The sequence below is a fragment of the Vulpes lagopus genome, chromosome 20 (genome assembly GCF_018345385.1).
Source record: "Vulpes lagopus strain Blue_001 chromosome 20, ASM1834538v1, whole genome shotgun sequence".
NCBI lineage: Eukaryota > Metazoa > Chordata > Mammalia > Carnivora > Canidae > Vulpes > Vulpes lagopus.
The window spans coordinates 26802836-26821440 of record NC_054843.1 but is presented as its reverse complement, the minus strand read 5'-3'; the positions used below and the strand labels follow the sequence as shown (position 1 = coordinate 26821440).

Below are 18605 nucleotides of genomic sequence, written 5' to 3'. Positions count from 1 at the left end.
AATAAAAAATGATGACATTTGTTGAGTCTTTGTCAAGTTCTGTATTTTTTCTTCTCTGTACTAGTTTGTGTTTTCTGTTTTTTTTTTTTTTTTTTAACCCAGAGGCCACTTATTTTCTTATTCTTGTATATTCTCAGATTTTAAAAGGTAATGATTACGGTTTTTCTCCTCTAGCACCAGCAGACGTTTTTGAATCAGCTGAGAGAAATCACTGGGATTAATGATGCCCAGATACTACAGCAAGCCTTGAAGGTATGACCTCTGTTTCATGGCATACAATTTATGTTACACCCTCATCTATACTGCCTACCATATTTGAAAGGTTTTTATTTACGTATTGTGGTATAGTAGTAGAAATAGGAAAGAACTTTTATAATGTAAAACCCTTACTTAGGATGTAATGTTGAGCATATTAGTTTTTAGCAGCCTAATGTTCCAAGTACCTTGGAGTGACAGATAATCTTCCTCCATATGGGACACTTTTTATGGAAAATGGAAGGATATGAATCCAAATGTGATGGTTGATGGTACTCAAGAGCTATGATACTAGAGTTTAAATGATATAGGGTATAGGGTGGGTTGGGATGGAGAAATATGGGTAGGGAGAGGAGAGAGAAAATTAATAGAGGGTAAGAAACTTTATTTTTTTTCTTCCAAGAAGAATTAAAACCTAGCTAAAATTTAACTCATTGTACCTTAGGAACATTCAAAAGTGATCCAGCCCTGCATCAGGCTCATCGCTCAGTGAGGGAGTCTTGAGATTCTCTCTGTACCTCTCCCCCCACCCCCACCCCAAATAAATAAACCCTAGGAAAAAAGAAGAACTAGAACTGCATTTTAAAGTTATTTCTGTTTTGCTGCTAAAGGCTAACAGCAATATAGTATTTTTGCTGTTGTAAGGCATACATAGAACTTCAGTCATTTGAAACTTGCTCCATGAGATAAGTTTAATTGCAATTTTTTATTCCAGTCCAAAAGTTCTTCATTTGTTTCTAGAAATAATCTTTGAGGTGATTGTAATCATGATAACAATAACTAGCAGTTATTTAGGACCTATAGGTGATATACAAAGTATTTTATGTGGCTGACATTCTCCTAGTAACTCTGTTGAGGTAGGTGTTACCTTTCTTAGATAACACCTTTTAAAAGATAAGGAAACACTTTAAAGTGAGTTGAGTAAGATCACACAGCTGGTATGTGGAGGAGCTGAATAGAAACCAAGCAACCTAATCCTGGAGGGCCAGTTTCTGCTTTTACTACAAGCTTTGCTTCAGCCTTTTTTTTTCCTGTTAGGGAAATGATGAAATAGTAATGTTAAGAGTATTAATGCAGGGTTTATGAAGCAACTGTGAGTATTTGGAGAGGATACAAAAATGTCATACCTCTGCAGCCAGTGGCTCGGCAGTTTAGCGCTGCCTTCAGTCCAGGGCGTGATCCTGGAGACCCGGGAATGAATCTCATGTCGGGCTCCCTGCATGGAGCCTGCTTCTCCCTCTGCCTGTCTCTCTCTCTCTCTCTCTCTCTTTCTTTCTCTCTCTCTCTCTCTCTGTGTGTGTGTGTGTGTGTCTCATGAGTAAATAAATAAAATCTTTAAAAAAAAAGCCATATCTCAGTTTTTATGATTATGACATTTAGATGATTGCCAGTCCTTTCTTTATTCTCTTAAATATGACTCAGTCACTCCAAGGTGTTTTCAGAAAGTGCCTTTACCATTCTATATATCTGAGTGTGGGGCTATCCCCATTACCTTGTCAAGTTTGGGGAATTTACTTTTCCTGTTTTAACCTGGGAAACATGTAAAATATGTTTAGTTAAATGAACATAAAGGATTAATCAAATTACCTATTATCTACATTTTCTTTGAGGTAAGTTGTGTGCTACTTTTGTTTTTGATTTTTTAAGCTTTGGTTTCAGTTACCAGTAGTTGTTGGTGGTGATGGTGGGGGCAATGTACTTAAACTTTAACCATTTCCCATTATACATTTGTAAGATGCTTAGTAATGAGTTGACTTTCTCAGTAATGCACTGCCAAGGAATCTACTTTTGGGAATGTCACTGATTTCAGTACTTTTATTTGAAGAATCTATTTTTAGCCTTCTAAAGTAAGTGATCTTTATGTTGTGTAAATCCCCGTTGCATTCAGTTTATTGTTATTATATACGGTAGTATATAAAAAGCACTTTAGCACATTTCTTGGCACATACTAAGTGGTCCATAAATGTAGCCATTGTTATTGCAAATTATTTCACAACTATTTTACTTTTCATGCTGTAGATTATATTATATGCGTATTTTTGGTGAGTCATTTAAGAGTATTATAATGACTGTGATATAAAGTTTTAAAGCACTGGTACTTTTCCAACTGCACTCTTACTTTTTTTTTCTCTCTTCCGTGGCTAACTAGAACTGGAGTTGGGGTGGGTTGGGAACTTCATTCTTCCATTCCAGTTGCTCAGGTTTCACATCTTGTAATCATTCTGATTTTTCTTTTTCTGTCACCTCCCACATTTAATGTGATAGCAAATAATGTTGGACTCTCTGCTTTAGCCCTTTCTCTCCGATAATCTATTCTCAACACACAGCCAGAGTGATCCTTTTAAAATGTAAGTCATACCATGTCATTTCTGTCCAAAACCCTCCACTGACTTCCTATTACCATCTCTGTGTATGCTAAAGTTAATGAGGCCTGCATAGTCTTAGGTGTTCTGGCCTTCTGTTACAGAGATCGCTTCATTATTAATATCTGGGTTTCCTAATGTTGTTTCAATTAGTTGTCCCAGAGCTAGTGTTATATTTATTATTAACTCTACAGAGAATATAGATAGAACTGGTCATGTCTCTTGTCATTATTGTGCTGTTAAAAATATTTTTGGTTTTCTAGCATCTGCTTTCTTCTAAATTAACTTCAGAATAATTTTGCCCAGAAATGCTTTTGATGAGAACTCCATAAAATGTATATACTTAATTTGGGTATGATTGTCACCCAATCATCTTAGGTATGATTGTCATCCTATGATAGGATTGAGTATTTCTGTCCAATTCTGTGTGTCTCTCTGTACTATCAAGCTTCAGAATGTTTTGCTGTTTTCCACCTACAAGTCTGACATTTGCTTAAGTTTGCCACTAGATATGCATTTAGCATCCATATTAAAGGGAATATCTTTTATAGCTCTTCTTTGCAGAGGTACTGTTTCAAATACTCATTTCCATCCTTTTGTATAGCAAGTCCTAGAAAACATTTTTTAGTTTATTTGTTTAGAAGCATAAATTCTGTGATTGACTTTTGTTAAGCAGAAATGAAAATAATTGGAAATGAAGAAATTATAGAATTCTTAGATCGGTAGTCTAAATAGGAAAAGGAATTTCTGTTCATAGAATGTACTTTATGATCAGTTTATAAAATTAGGATCACATAGAATGATTTCAAATCTGAAAGTGAATTTTGCTATTAAGTATTAGTTGTTATGGAGAAAATTAAATCATGTGAGAATATATGGAGTTATTCTAAAATGTTTGATGTTCTGTTCTTGATATTTGAAGGATAGTAATGGAAACTTGGAATTAGCAGTGGCTTTCCTTACTGCAAAGAATGCCAAGACCCCTCAGCAGGAGGAGACAACTTACTACCAAACAGCACTCCCTGGCAACGATAGATACATCAGTGTGGGAAGCCAAGCAGACACAAGTAAGTTTATTTCTCTTTCTCAATGCTTTAATAAGAATGTATTGAAAAACTTCCTTGGGAATGTATTAATTTTGTTTAAGCAGAAGCAAAGGACAAAGACTACTTGACTTTAACCTTGATTCTTTTTAGTGTAGTTGCAAAGAGTATACATTTTTATTAGCTGCATCAGTGTTTTCTCCAGTTTAGGTACAACAGATTGTATTTAAGTTATATATCCTTTCATAGAGCGTTTTATTTAATACTCAATTGTACTCAAATACAGAACAGCTATAGGTGTTATTCATGAAAGAAACAAACATTTCCAGGATTTTACATGGGTACAAACATTTCTTTTGGCTTTTAAATGTTGTTAGAGGCCTTAGTATTATTTTTGAAGGGGAGCTATTATTTCTAATTATTGATAGGTTTTCCACTTAACAGAATTTTCCTTCCCTCAATCCTTGCCCCTCCCCAAAATGAAGATTTTAGAAAAACATTTATTACCATGTAACAAAGTAAGCATACATACATACGCACACAGACATATACACATATATACATACATATGGAAAGTTTTATGTGGGATATGACTTTTTCTTTATAGTGTGAATAGTTCATGCTTATATATAGTACTGAATTGTTCAAAATATGTTTAGTTTCCTCTATATCTCATTATGGTGTAATAACTACACCATGTAAAATTTATTAATTTTATAAAATAAAAGATATTTATGCATTCTGTATTTGAGAAGTTTGATTACTAACTTGTATTTGAAGAGAATTTCTGATTTTTTCTTTAAAAGATTTTATTTTTAAGTGGTCTCTACACCCAGCATGGGATTCAAACTCACAACCCTCAGATCAGGAATTACCTGCTCTACTGACTGAACCAGCCCCTCTGATATTGTTTACAGACTTTCTCAAATTTAAGAAACAACTAGGAAGAACAAATTCACATGGTTGTTTTAAGTATTGTCAGTAAAGATTATTTTAATGTTTTTAAAAATATTTTAATTTTGTATTTTCAGGGTAATCTTAATATTTTTGTTCACAAATGATCTTATGTCAGCCAAAGCTGAAATACTCTTAACCTCACATAGGCAATAAGTGATGGAAGAAGTTTTATTTATGTGAGACAGACCCAGTTGTTTATGTCTAAGTTCAAGACAAACTGTGGTTTGGACCCTATCTACATCTTTAACTTCATTTTCTGTTGTTTTTCTCTTCTCACTTTATACTGTGATAATTCAGGATGGTTTGGAGTTCTTATCCACTCAGTGCTATTTAATTTCTTTGGTCTTTACACTTGTTCCTTCTGTCTACAATCCCCTGTAGCCTCTACACCCTAGCCTAATTACCTTCGGTGTTGTAAGATTTAGTTCAGGAGCTTCTGACTTTAGAATATTTCTCCTGGCTTCTAGATTGAAGCAAGTGCTTCTCTAGCACTCAGAGTATACTTGGGTCTTAATGAGTACTGTGCAATTTTGAAATTATTTGCTTGTGCCTTTTTTTCTTACCAAACAGGAAGCATAACAGGGCAAAAGACCATTGATCTTCCTACCCTCATGCTAGAATAGTTAGCATCGTTTCTCAGAAAGTTTCATTGAATTATTTTTGATAATACGTATAAAAAAAGCTGTTTCAGAACCAATGAAAAGGAATGGGCTTGAAAAGCTTGTTGCAAGAAGTTAGAAAAAAGAGAAGTAGCATAAATAGAGGAGGAATTTGTATGTGAGAATAATACCTATCTTTCAAGGTCCTGAGACTTGGGGGAAAATAAAATTAGGTAGAGAAAGGAGAAAACGTTTTTGACTGAAGGCAATTGGTTAAGGTGAAGGAAACAGGAAATTGACTAACATGGTTCACTGTTCTAGTGGAAAGGATGACAAGATTTTAGACTGAAAGCTGTGAATTCTTAATATAGATGGTGGATTTTGTGACATGAGGTAGTTTATATAAGTAGGTAAGGGAATTAGGACTGTAAGACTTTTTCCTAAATACTTTCTTACTTGCTCTGTGAGAGTCAGCAAGTATTGTTTAAGCCAGATGTTAATACCTGTTCAAGATTTTTGACAAGGAATAGTGAAAATGGTCTGGACAAGAGAGATTTGAATAGATGCTCTTAGGGAGAAGGCAACCTCATTTCAGAAGATGTGTGTCACATATGAATAAGATTAAAAATTGTGTGTGTGTGTGTGTGTGTGTGTGTGTAGTTCTTCAAAAATATTCATTAGTTTTTAAATAAGATTTATTTATTTAAGAGAGAGAGAAATATCTTGTGCCCATGCAAATGCAGGGGAGAGGGAGAGAGAGAGAAGGAGAGACAGTCCCAAGAGGTCTCCACATTGAGTGTAGAACCCAGTATGCGGCTTGATCTCATGAGATTGCAAAATTATAACCTGAGCTAAAATAAAAGCAAGAGTCAGTCTGGTCAACCAACTGGTGCCACTCATTAAAATATAATTTTCTATTTCACTTGAAAGTAATGGTAGAGAAATGGAGTTTCTGGTTCATTACAACTGATTATCATTTTGAGCAAATTGTGTGCTGTTGTGGTTTCTTTATCAGTAAAGTGTGTTATCCTTCTCACCAAGGTGCTGATTTATACTTAATAATTCAGTAAGTTGGGGCAGCCTGGGTGGCTCAGCGGTTTAGCGCCACCTTCAGCCCAGGGCCTGATCCTGGAGGCCCGGGATCGAGTCCCAAGTCGGGCTCCCTGGATGGAGCCTGCTTCTCCCTCTGCCTGTCTCTCATGAATAAATAAATAAAAAATCTTTAAAAAAAAATTCAGTAAGTTGGATGATAGGTCCATAAAGTTGTTTTCAGGTTATTGAGAAAAACCCTAAAAATATAGTGTGGTGATTATATTACAATAGTATCAACCTGGGAAAAAGTATCTGATGAGATAACAATTAAATCTTTTCCATGAATAAATTTGTATCATATTTCATAAAGTTCTAAGCAGTACAGTTGCCTTTAGGAAATAGATTCAGCATTTAAATTTGGCAGTGTCACAGTAGTGTTAAATGGCTTAAAAGTGAAAAAGTAAGGAGATGTCATGCATTCAACAGATTCTTTAAATTACTGTGCTATTAGTCCTAAGAAGAAATGAAATCTTTTGTGTTTTAATTCTTGGAAGGAGTGGTAAAACGTGAGGAGGAACGCCAGGAAATAATCACAAATATATATTCAAACACAGGTCTCTATTGAGAAAACTTACTGTAAGAGCTTCAGGAGGGTGGTGTATTGGAGTGATCAGGGTGTCAAGAAGTTCTCAAGGGATTGTTCTAGATAGAAAGATCCTTTCTGAGCATTTTCTTAATTTTATATGAAATATGTTGTTACTTGAAAGTTGACCATAGTTTAACTTATTTTTTTCAAATATGGCATGTTTTTTAACTTTTAAGAAATTTTTTATTCCTTTTTTTCTTTTTTAAGTATTAAATCTCTGACAGGGATAGATAAAACATAAAGCACTGCTAACTTTACATGTGTCATTATCTATTGGTTGTGGTGCTGATAGAACATCTGTATTTTGAAATAAAGTCTGTAATGCTAAGTACATAAGATCGTTTGTTTACATAAGCTCTTTTACAAGGAATAAAATCCATCTTTTTTTTTTTTTTAATGACTATAAGGGGATAGCTTTTAATGGCCTATAGAAGTCACATTTGGGGATTGTGGAGAAATTTTCTGTTATGCATAACTGGGTATGTCAGAAGATAAGATTTTATCACTTTATTTGAAGATTAACACATATTTATGAGCCTTCATTTAATGCTGAAGAAGTAATTACATTTTCAATAGTTAGTAGGACTATATCCTTTTTACCTGTCATTTTGAGAGAAAAAGGAAACATTCCAAGGAAAGCTTATACTCTGCATAATAATGAATTAAGTAGTAAGGTACTTGGTATCTTTTCATTGCATTTTAATTTTCCATACTCTACTGAACTCTGAGAAAAAGCCCAAATCATTTGAAGTAGTATTAGTGAAACTTTTAGGCATCTTTTTTCACTACTTGGATCTCTTATCCAGATTGGATATTGTGGATTCTTAAATGAATGCTTCCCACCTCCATCTTAAATTGGAAATAAAATTGTGTTGGAGTTTTGCAATAAAAAATATTAATGCAGAGAGGACTAGGAAACAGTGCAAGATATTGAGATATCATAGGTATATACTTAATAGATTCTGCTAAATTTTTGTGTCATGACAGACTCTGTCATAGACATGTCCATGTAAGGCTTTTTGCCCAATTTGAAATCAAATAGTAATACTCTTTTCTTCATGACCATTAAATTCTTTTGAACTTTTTTAAAACAGGAAAAAAACTGTATATGCCCACCAGAACAAGATGTGCTACAATTGAGCAATCAAAGTATGGATCAAAAGATGAGAGGGATTTGGGTAGGTAATTTCAACACAGACAGTAATGCCACATATTGCCTTAAGTTTCAGAGAAATTGGTATAAGGCATTGGAATTACTGTTAAGTGGTCAACCCCTTATAAACTTAGAATTGGTATATTTTTCCTCCAAAAGAAACTGAGTTATTAGGTAAGGATTGCATAGAAAGTGAGGTTCTGTCTTAGAACCCTGGTCTTGGTTACATTGCTTAGCCAGCCTAAAAGTGATTTAAAGCCCAAGTAATATATAGACCCAAGTCTAGGGCGTTTACCTCTGTTGAGGGTAAATTGCTTATGTTAAGCAGTTTAGGATTTTATTAATTGAATGCTAATATTTTTTCCATTCTTCAAATATGTTAAACAAGTAACTATGGATAGAAAAAAAATAATACAAAGACAATTAAATCTCTTTTTCCATAGAGATTTCTTTTTCTCTTTTTCTTTACCTTTTCCTTTTTTAAAGATTTATTTATTTGACAGAGAGAGAAAGCACGCAACCTAGAGAGAGTCAGAGGGAGAGGGAGAAGCAAACTTCCTGCTGAGCAGGGAGCCCAGTATGGGGCTGGACCCCAAGATCATGACCTGAGCTGAAGGCAGATGCTTAACTGACAGAGCCACCTAGATGGCACTCCATCAAGATTTCTAATTGCATAAAGCTATTTTGATGATTCACCAAAAATCAAGGTTAAGCATAAAGATGAAATGGTGTGAAAGTTGATCACAACCAGTTGAATGCAGCTAGGCTAGGCTTCTACTCTATTCTAAGCATGTACTTAGAATTCTGTTAGACATGTACTGCAAAATGACTTGTGCAACTTTATGAATTTTCTTAAATTTTATGGCAGAATAATAGCCATAGGCTATAACTTTTGTTGACTAATATTGAATGTTAACTTCAATTTTTTTTTACGTAATCCAAGTTGGAAAACCTTAAAGTCTCTGACAGACTCAGCAATAGTTCCTTTACTATTCACTTTTTTTTTTTACCAGTGCTGCTGCCATTATAATTTCAGCAGCTATTATTAAAAATAGAACAAGACCATTTAGAGCTGAGCTGTTCGATATAGTTGCCGATAGTCACATGTGGCAACTTAAATTTAAATATAAATTAATACTAAAATTTAGTTTCCTCTCTTGCACTAGCCATATTTTCAATGTTTAGTAGAAGTCACATGTGCCTGGTGGCTACTGTATTGGACAGTGCAGATTAATAGAGTATTTCCATCATCACAGAAGGCTCTTTTGTACCTTGATGTTTGAGAGAATCTGAGTTCAGCAGTGAGAAGATTGGAAAAGCAGGAACATCTTATGAGCTGACAGGAAGCAGAGAGAGGAGAATGGAAGCATGGGGTGGGAAAGACAATTTACATTGCGTATGTCTTCTCGCTTTTAAGTAGTGTTCTTCTAATGTGATACTTTATGCTATTTGTCCTTTCACTTACTAGAAAAAGTTCTGGGTGGATAAAGCATATGTTCTCTAGTCTTCTAATTAGTGCCACTGGGAAGATGGCTCACTTATTTTTGTCTTGTTCTGTAGTCTATATTTAGTCTTATTTGTTTAACAAATATTTATTGATTGCCTCATCTGTATCAGGTAGTTTTTTAGGCCACAGAGTCTCAGTTTACATAGGGGAAAGACAGTAAACAATAAATAAATAATGTCAGGTAGTAGTGAGTTCATGAGAAACAGTAGAGAAGGGTAAAGGGACAGAGGGTGACAGGGATGTGGTTGGATGTCAGGCAGGGAATGTGCTGAGACAAAAAATTGGTCAGGGAATCTCTCTAGGATGAGTTCACATTTATCCAGATATCTGAATGAAGTTAGGGAATAGACTTTGTGATGTCCGAGGCAGGTGTATCCCAGACTAGGCAGGAGCATATTTGGCTCAGGAAATGAATGGTGTGGATATCGTCATGGTGAAACAGAGTGCGTGAGGGTGAGAATGGTAGTTTTCTTATTTCTGATCTGCTGACCATCCCTTTGTTCATTTTTGCCTGTCTCTCTCTCTCTCTCTCTCTCTTTTTTTATTTTCAGCTCCATCACTTACCAACCACATCAACCTGTCCAGTTGCCTGTGTCTCTTAAGGGCATCCCCATCCTTCTGGTAGCCCAGTGATTTATTTATTTATTTATTTTTAAACAAGCTCTTCCTAATCTACCAAAATAATCATTTAGTTTGCAGTTGTGTCAGTTTTTGTGTATTCCCTTCAGTTGCTCTTGTCTGGTATATATTATTACAGCTCCTCAAACTCTTATTCAACACTTTAACTCTTAACTCTCCTAACAGTTCTTTCTACTCATACCATTCCCCTGCCTAGAAATCTTTGCTGGTGATATATATAAACTTGATTAATTGGTAGGGGAAGGGGAAGGTTTTCCCTTAGGTTTAACCTTATTTGGGTAAGGAAAACAATGGAAGAATTTTTTCAAAATCTTTACATATATTGCAGTTTCAACTATATTATGGGCTAAATTGGCTTTGTAAACTAATTTGGAAGCCTCATGTCACTTAATATGCTGTTTTCATGGGAAAATGAATTATGAGTTATAAATAATGCATTGATTTGAAGTCTAATTCATTGTTAAGCTGATGACTGCCTATATTTTGGAGTAAGCAGAGAAATGTTTCAGAGTTGTATTTAAGTTTTAATACTGAAATAGTATTTCTTTGGAGAGTGAAAGATTTATTAGGTGAGTGTTATGTTTTGGTATTTATATTTCCAACTTTATAGAAAAAAATGTTTTAATTTGGGAAGACTTGAAAATGATGGAGGTTTTTGTAACATGCGATTTTTTCTAATGTTACTCAGCTAACAGTGACAATTGTGCCCTTGAATTGTGTTCATACTTGTACTAGAGGGAGGGTTGGCTGAAACAAAGTTTGGTGTTTCATTGAGATCCTCCCTTGACACAGATATAAAAATATTCATAAGACCTTGGTATTTGGATGGAATTTTTTTTAAGAGATTTTATTTATTTGAGAGAGAGAGAGTGTGTGTGAGTGAGAGAGCACTAGCAGGGGGAGAGGCAGAGGAAGAGGGAGAAGCAACTCCCCCCTGAGCAGGGAGCCTGATACAGGGCTCAATCTCAGGACCCTGGCATCATGACCTGAGCTGAAGGCAAATGCTCAACCTACTGAGCCACCCAGGTGCCCCCTGGATGAAAGTTTTACAAAGGCTAAATTTTTACAGTTGAAATTAGAAATTGTTTCAGTTAGAAATTATTTATAGCCAAGCATATTCTCTGTTCCTTTTTTGAGTATAAGCATATAAGAAACTCATAGAGGGCTAGTTTTCATTGTGAAACAAATAGTTCATTACATGTTTCATGTTTTAGGAGAAATTGTGCTAACTCCAAACAAAGGAAAAACTCATGTTTAACCATTCTGTTGAAATGTGTGTGAGTAGGTTATAGTGGTCTTTGAGGATTGCCTTATTGTTTAAAATATCCTATGGAAAGAGGAGGCTTTATGAAGTAATGGGAACATCATGGAGAAAGTTATTGTAATTATAATGAAACTACAAGTAATAAATAAACTTTCTCCATTGCGTAAAGGAAAAAGCTCCAACTTTTCAGTTAAGGACCAGTAGTCTCTGATTCACCTATCTTTCTAGCATTAAAGACTACTACTATTGCTTATTTCTTTCTGTGCTTACACTCAATATTTCTGACACCAGAAATGTGAATTTTTTTCCACACCTCACTGATACTCTAGTACTAGTGAGGTGTCCTGTAATTCAGTTCAATTCTGACACTCTCTACCTGATGTTAACTTTAGATTCTATAAGTTAAGGGCTTGCAGTCCCACAAGACACCCACACTTCAGATGCCAGTCATATGTAGTGAGTCCGCAGTTTCCTTCCATAAGTCTGTCTGACTTGGCTACAAGTTGGGGGTTCCCAAAACCCCTTCTTTGAGTTTGAGAATTTGCAATAATGGCTCGCAGAACTCAGGGAAACACTTAACATGTCCTGGTTTATTTTTTAAAAAAGAATATGATAAAGGATACAGGTGAACGGTCCGATGAAGAGATACATAGGGAAAGGTCTGGAAGGGTCACAAGCACTGGAACTTCTGTCTCATGGAGTTGGGGTTTGCCACCATACCAGCATGTGAATATGTTCACCAACTTGGAAGCTCTCTGAATGCTGTACTTTAGAGATTTTTATGGAGGGTTGGGCAGGTAGGCATGATTAGATTATTAACCTAATCTCTAGCCTTTCTCTCCTCCCAAAGAAAAAATTCCTCTCAAAGTTCCAAGCTTCTCACCATGGCTTGGTTTTTCTGTTTTTTTCTGGTGCAGCATTCATCCTGCATCTATACCAGGAGTCCACCAGGACTCATAGTATTAAAGCAAAAGATGCTCCTGTCACCCAGGAAATTCCAAATAATTTAGGAACTCTGTATCAGGAAATGGGTCAGAGACCAAATATTAGAAACTAAAGTTATTCCTGGCATCTCTATCACTTGTGTTGCTCTTGGAATGGATTTACCTATGCATAATTTTATTACACCATGGAAAAGATTTCATTCTAAATATTAGAAGAATGTCTACATTATAAAACAAATCAAAATTGTTGGTATCACTTGATTTACCCAAAAAAACTTTTAATGTTGGGAAAATGTGTGCGTAGTGGTAAGAACAAGCTTTCCAAAGTTATCATTTTTGCTTGAAAAGTCTGCATTCCTCATTGGCAACACATACTCTCATTTGTTCTCCTATATAGGTGGCGGGCTCACTTTGTTTATTCTCGAGAAAATATCTGCCAAATCCTGAAGTTTGAGTAATCATAGTTTGTAGTTAGTTTTTTTTTTTTCAAGTAAAAATAGTGTTCCATGAAAAAAAGATAAGCCAGTTCAGTTGGCTTGCAGCTCAAGCATTGAATTAGTGTTTTCTCTTGAGCAAAAGCTTACTTTGGATGCAGCAGAAGTACTATGCATACTTCCTGTTTTGTCACATAGAATGAAAAGAATATGTAAGTCAGTGATTGAGATTTAATAAAATAAAATTTTCCCTTTTTATCAAGGATCTAAGAGAAACTGGCTTTTTTTTTTTTGGAATAATGAGTATCAATAGTTGTAATACAGTACATTACTCAACTTGGTGGTACTGCCTCGATTTTTGCAAAAATGCAGTACTTTTATGCACTATTGTCTTGTATCATCAGTGCAGATATGACCACAGGAGAAAGGCAGATAACATCTTGATATTTTTATGAGAACGTTTTTACTTATGGAACCCCCTTCTCTTTTAAGGATCATGGGGGAATCCCCAAGGCTCCATTGACTACTCTTGGAGATCTGCTAGGATCCTTTCCTTTCCTCTGAAAGGAAAGATTCATAGTTTTAAGATTTAAGTTTAAAGCTGTCAAGCATTCTTTATTCTTATGATGATATACTTCATTTCTCACAGCTTCAGTTATTTATGAAATAGGGTTAAAAACCTTGCCTTGTTTTTTTGCATTCATGTTGCTTGAGTTACAATTAAATCATGAAAGGTCTAATTATAAGTTGTTGATATTTCTAAGTGAGTTTCTGCTTTAGCCAGTTTCCTTTACTTGTCAGACATGAAACAGTAAACACTCCAGATAGTTTCAAAGAAGAAATTTAATCCAGGGAATTAGGTTCTTAAAAAAAATCTGGATGGAGTGGAGGAGGGATCTGCAGCTTGTCTTATGAAATGATCCCCAAATTCTTGCAGAACTGGCTAGCCAGGGAAGCTGTTCCTTCTGCCACTGTCAGGAAGGTAGTGTGACTCAGGAGGCTGTTTCTGGGACTACTGAGTTCAAAAACATACTTCTGGAGCTGCAGCCTAGAGAACAAGAAGGCAGGATTAGGTAACTGCTACTGAGCTATGCCTGAACATTGGAATGCAGAGTCTAGTTGCCCCTTCTACTCTTGACATCCTGAATCTGGAAATTGGACACTGGAATGCTGTGCGGAACAACCTGTATCTGTCCAGTCATGCTGGAGAAAAGAGCCTAAAGCAGCAGGATGGCTTTCCCTCACTTCTGCCTTCTGTATCCCCTGCATCCCCCTAATGTATCTAGCTGGTGGAACCTAAATTCTCTTCAGAACCATAACTGTCAGTGAATTGGGAAAATAGATTTGTTTGTTTTAATCTTTCTAGCTTCTGTAGTTGAAGAAAGCACACTAGGAGGGTGAGGGAATGGAATCTGAGGGCTAATTAGTCATATCCCCCAAACTGATTTTCCTGCTTCTTTGTGAAGCAGAATTTCTTTCAAATTATTTATTTTTTTACTTCCATTATTCTCTCTTTACTAACTTGAGTTCTAGTCATTATTTAATGACCAAAATATCCTCATTTTTTGAGGCACATTTATGCCTTTCTAGTCCTAGCTGCTTCATCAGTTTTTAAGTGGACTGGATGGCAACACCCCTATGGTATCTATCTATGACTGTGATCTAGGTGGACTTGGGTCTTGTAAGTAAGACTTAGGAAATCTTTGGCCTGTCAGTATATTTAGGCATGCTCCATCATTTCACTAACCTTGCTATATGCTCTGTTCTGCATTTTACTTGACTAACTTTTTTTGGACCCTACTTACTACATTTTCATAGGTTTTATTATACTTCTAAAGATATTTTAAAAACACCTTCCATAGCCAGCTATTATTTCTAATATTTTTAATATTCTTTTATAAATACTGTTCAGAGAAAAAAGTGTGGATAACAATAGAAGTAGATTTTTGAAACTATCAATATACATTATTTCTTTCTCACTAAGTGTGGCTTATTCTTTTTGAGTAACTACATATAACTCTAGAGTTAAATGGTAAAATGCAGGCATTTTATTTCCTATCCCTACCCTTTTTATGTTTCCCCTCTTGCAAATTCCTTTTACAAGATTACAAAGAAAAAAATAATTTTTAATGTCTCAAATACAAATAAAATAAATATACAACGTATACAAGATACCTGTAAGCATAAGCCTAACAACACAAAGTTATAGCTTTTGTCTTTCTTATCATACTGTTTTGTAATCCTCTACTTAGCAATATATTATGGGTCTTATGATAATGGGTGTATTATTGCCATCTTCTGAGTGAAGGAAATAGACCAATATATATTGGGAAATTGGATTAAAAAGGTTTTCTTGAAGGTAGTAATAATATCTGTGGCCTCTGTTCTTTGGAAAAAGAATACTTACAGCATCAAGACTGTTTTCTTTCTAACAAAAGAAGTTGGTATCATGTATTTGTATATTTCTTTTTATGAAATGAAAAGTTTTTTTTAAAATGAGAGGACTGCATGTTCATTGAATATTCAGCTGGTAGAGAAGTGTTTAAAATAGAAAGTGAAAGGCCTTGTTACTTCCTTCCTCTTCCCATAACCCTCTTCTTCAAAATTAACCACTGTTAACAGTTTAATACATTCTTCTAGTCTTTACAAAATGTATAAATAAGCATTTATGTATTCATGGTCAATTAGGTTCTGAAGCATAATTTTTGATCTCAGTTATTATTATACTTTGTTAGTTAATGTCTGGGTGGTAGTATGCATGAACTGTAATGTGTGTATTTGGATAAACTTCAGAAAGCATAAATGTAAATGTTTATGGTGATTTCAATTTTTGTTGGTAAAACCCTGTTTTTAGTGATCTTTCTACTTGTTAGCTCTTCATCAGAGGCTTCATAGCAAACATTGAGATTCCTGTGCATTGAAAAATATTTATGCTCTTTATGTTTTAGGCATATTTTGTAGGGAAGAGCATTAAGTTTTAAAATATAACCAATTTAAAATGTACTTTGCATTCTCTTCAGAGAGGCTCTTAAGGAGAATTTAAGTTGGTGCTGACTTTGGTTTGAAAGGATATATTGCGTATAGAATCCCCATGATAAGAATTACCTTCATTTTGTTTGACTTTTAATTTTGAGAAAGATAGTTTTGCTTTTCAGATGTGATTGATCTCACTGGAGATGATAAAGATGATCTTCAGAGAGCAATTGCCTTGAGTTTGGCGGAATCAAACAGGGCATTCAGGGAGACTGGAATAACTGATGAGGAGCAAGCCATTAGCAGGTAAAAACATAATTTGTATAAAATAGATATAAGTATTACTTATAATAGAAATAATTGGCTTTAATTTCAAGAGGCACAGAGATATATTTTGTTATTCTGAAGAAACCCATTAAGAAACTTTAGTATTGTTTTTATATTTTCTGTAACCATAGTTTTCACATTCTAGTTCTGATTGATTTGGAGCTTAGATTTTTAGGATTTTGGAGTGGCATTATGAGGCATTAAATTTAGGTGAATATTTTAATACTTTTTTATTTTTATTTTTCTTCCTCTAATTTCTTTTGGATACATTGTCCCATTTAGTTTGTAGTCATTTATAGCAGAGGTTAGCAAACGTTTTATGTAAAGGGCGAGTAGTAAATATTTTAGGCTTTGTTGGCCATATAGTTTCTGTCACAGCTACTCAACTCTAATATAGACTCTAGTATAGTAGTGCCAAAGCAGCCATAGATAATACATAATTTAATGAGTGTGGCTCTGGTCCAATAAATCTTGTTTTAAAAAACAGGCTGCCAGCTGGATTTAGCCCATGGGCCTTCATTCTCCATCTTCTGATCTATAATATAATAGTTTACTTACAGTTTTTTTTTTTAAAGAAATTGGCAAGATTCCAAAATGTTTGATAGAATGCATCTTTTGATTTAATAATGAAAACTTTTTAGTTTGAAACATTTTGATTTGTTGATGGGTCAAATAAAAATAAATTTGTTTTATCAGGAAACAATGTTGATTTTGAAAAGTCTTTAAAGTCTTTAAAATATAACTATAATCTTCTAAAGAACTCTATGGAGGTGTAGTGGTAGCTATTTTATTGAAGAAGAAATTGATCTTTTAAGAGGTTGAATGATTTTCCAAAAGTACACAGCGAGGGTAAATCTTATGAGTCTAGTGTTTTTTTTCCCAATAACACAAGTTGCTTGGAATATAACAGCTTTCTCAGATAATTTCCCTTACCATGGTATCAGTAGTATATTTCTTTCTAAGTAATCTGAGATTATTGTATGGCAGGAGAGGTCTCAAACTGCTATTTTTAGCAAAGGCACATAATTCTTTTTAGTAATACTTTTTAATGTCTTTAAATGTTACTTTGGAAACTTCATAAAACAATTGTATTAAGATGAGAAGACTTAAAATTTATTGTCCTCTCCAGTTGGGTGTAATATCAGTTAATGCCAGTAATTCTAAATGAAAAAACAAAAATTTATGCATTATCTTTAGACATTGTAATTAGGCTTATGTTATGAGGGATTTAGAGAAATTGTAAAATTTGATTTGTCTCAAAAAATGGATTGGAATGAAATAATTGTCTTGAATAATTATAAAACTTGACTACTTATGCTTTGATCAGAAATATTTTAAACGTGAAATACGTGAGTTGGATTTCATATTTAAAGGAAATGATCTATTATATGTAAAAGATTATAGAATAGAATATATGCCGTGATTCAAATCTTGTTTTTAAAAATATATGTATATTTTTGTTTAAATGAATTTATGTTAGTATACAAATAGAAAAAACTATGGAAGCTTATATACCAAATAGTGTCAGTAGTTTTATATCACATGTTTTTAAATTAAAACAGCGTGTTGTAATTAGTTAATAAGTAAAAATAACTTGAAAGTTAAAGTATTAAAATTATTCCTAATCTGTTAAGTTTAATGTATTCATTACATATTGTTCTAGATACTCATTTGTGTCCAAATGGAAACAAATATCTCTTAAGATAGTGTTTTTTATTATTGGTCTTCTAAATTTTAATATACTCTTAAAATAGTGAATACTTTATAAATATTTTTATTGTACACAACATGCAGATTTGGTGTAGTGTAATAGAAGTAAATAACTTCTATTAATTTACTAGTACAAAATGTAAGTTTTTGTGGTATGTAGATTTTATAACTTACAGTTAAAAAATAATGTTAAATATAAAATGTGCGGTTAATAAGACATGTAAATCATACTGTGTCAGAAGAAAGGAATGTGAGAATTCTAGCTAACCCTTTGGTAAAGAGATATTTGTTCCGGTGGGTTTTATTAATAGGCTTAGGATTCTAAATTCAAAAGGGGAAATGATGTATTTTTAAGAAAAAGTTTATATATCATGCTCAAAAGTAAATATAACTATTTATACATTACTTAAGTTCACATAACAAAAGTTTGCCAAATTCCTAGAATCATTTGATGATAGTTATATTTTAGCAGACATACTTTGATATGTATTCATACATTTGGAATACAACATTATAATTATTTGAATTACAGCCTATCTTTTTATATCTTACAATCTTCTGTTCAGCCACTCACAAAATTATGGTGAAATTTCTTAAGAAATTGAATATTTTTAAAGTGTCCTTCTTAATATAATTACTCCTCAATGTCAGGATTGGATGTATTTATTATAATTATTTCATGGTTACTAATGCTTAGATGGGGAACAAGTACAATATGGATAACTGAATTTGCTAATAAACTACACTGTAATTGATTTG

General features: G+C 33.9%; 1 protein-coding gene across 4 annotated transcripts in view; it reads left to right on the top strand.

Annotated features, from left to right (window-relative positions):
• The window catches only part of USP25 (ubiquitin specific peptidase 25), a 137524-nt gene that overhangs the window by 23380 nt on the left and 95539 nt on the right, over positions 1-18605 (top strand). For 2 of the 4 annotated variants that reach the window (XM_041734852.1, XM_041734849.1), the window contains exons 2-4: positions 175-252; positions 3541-3685; positions 15992-16115. In XM_041734852.1, the coding sequence (XP_041590786.1) occupies positions 175-252; positions 3541-3685; positions 15992-16115 (347 nt within the window). Of the gene's footprint in view, positions 1-174; positions 253-3540; positions 3686-7989; positions 8074-15991; positions 16116-18605 lie in introns of those variants that run through there. The other 2 variants (XM_041734850.1, XM_041734848.1) reach the window with 1 other exon arrangement.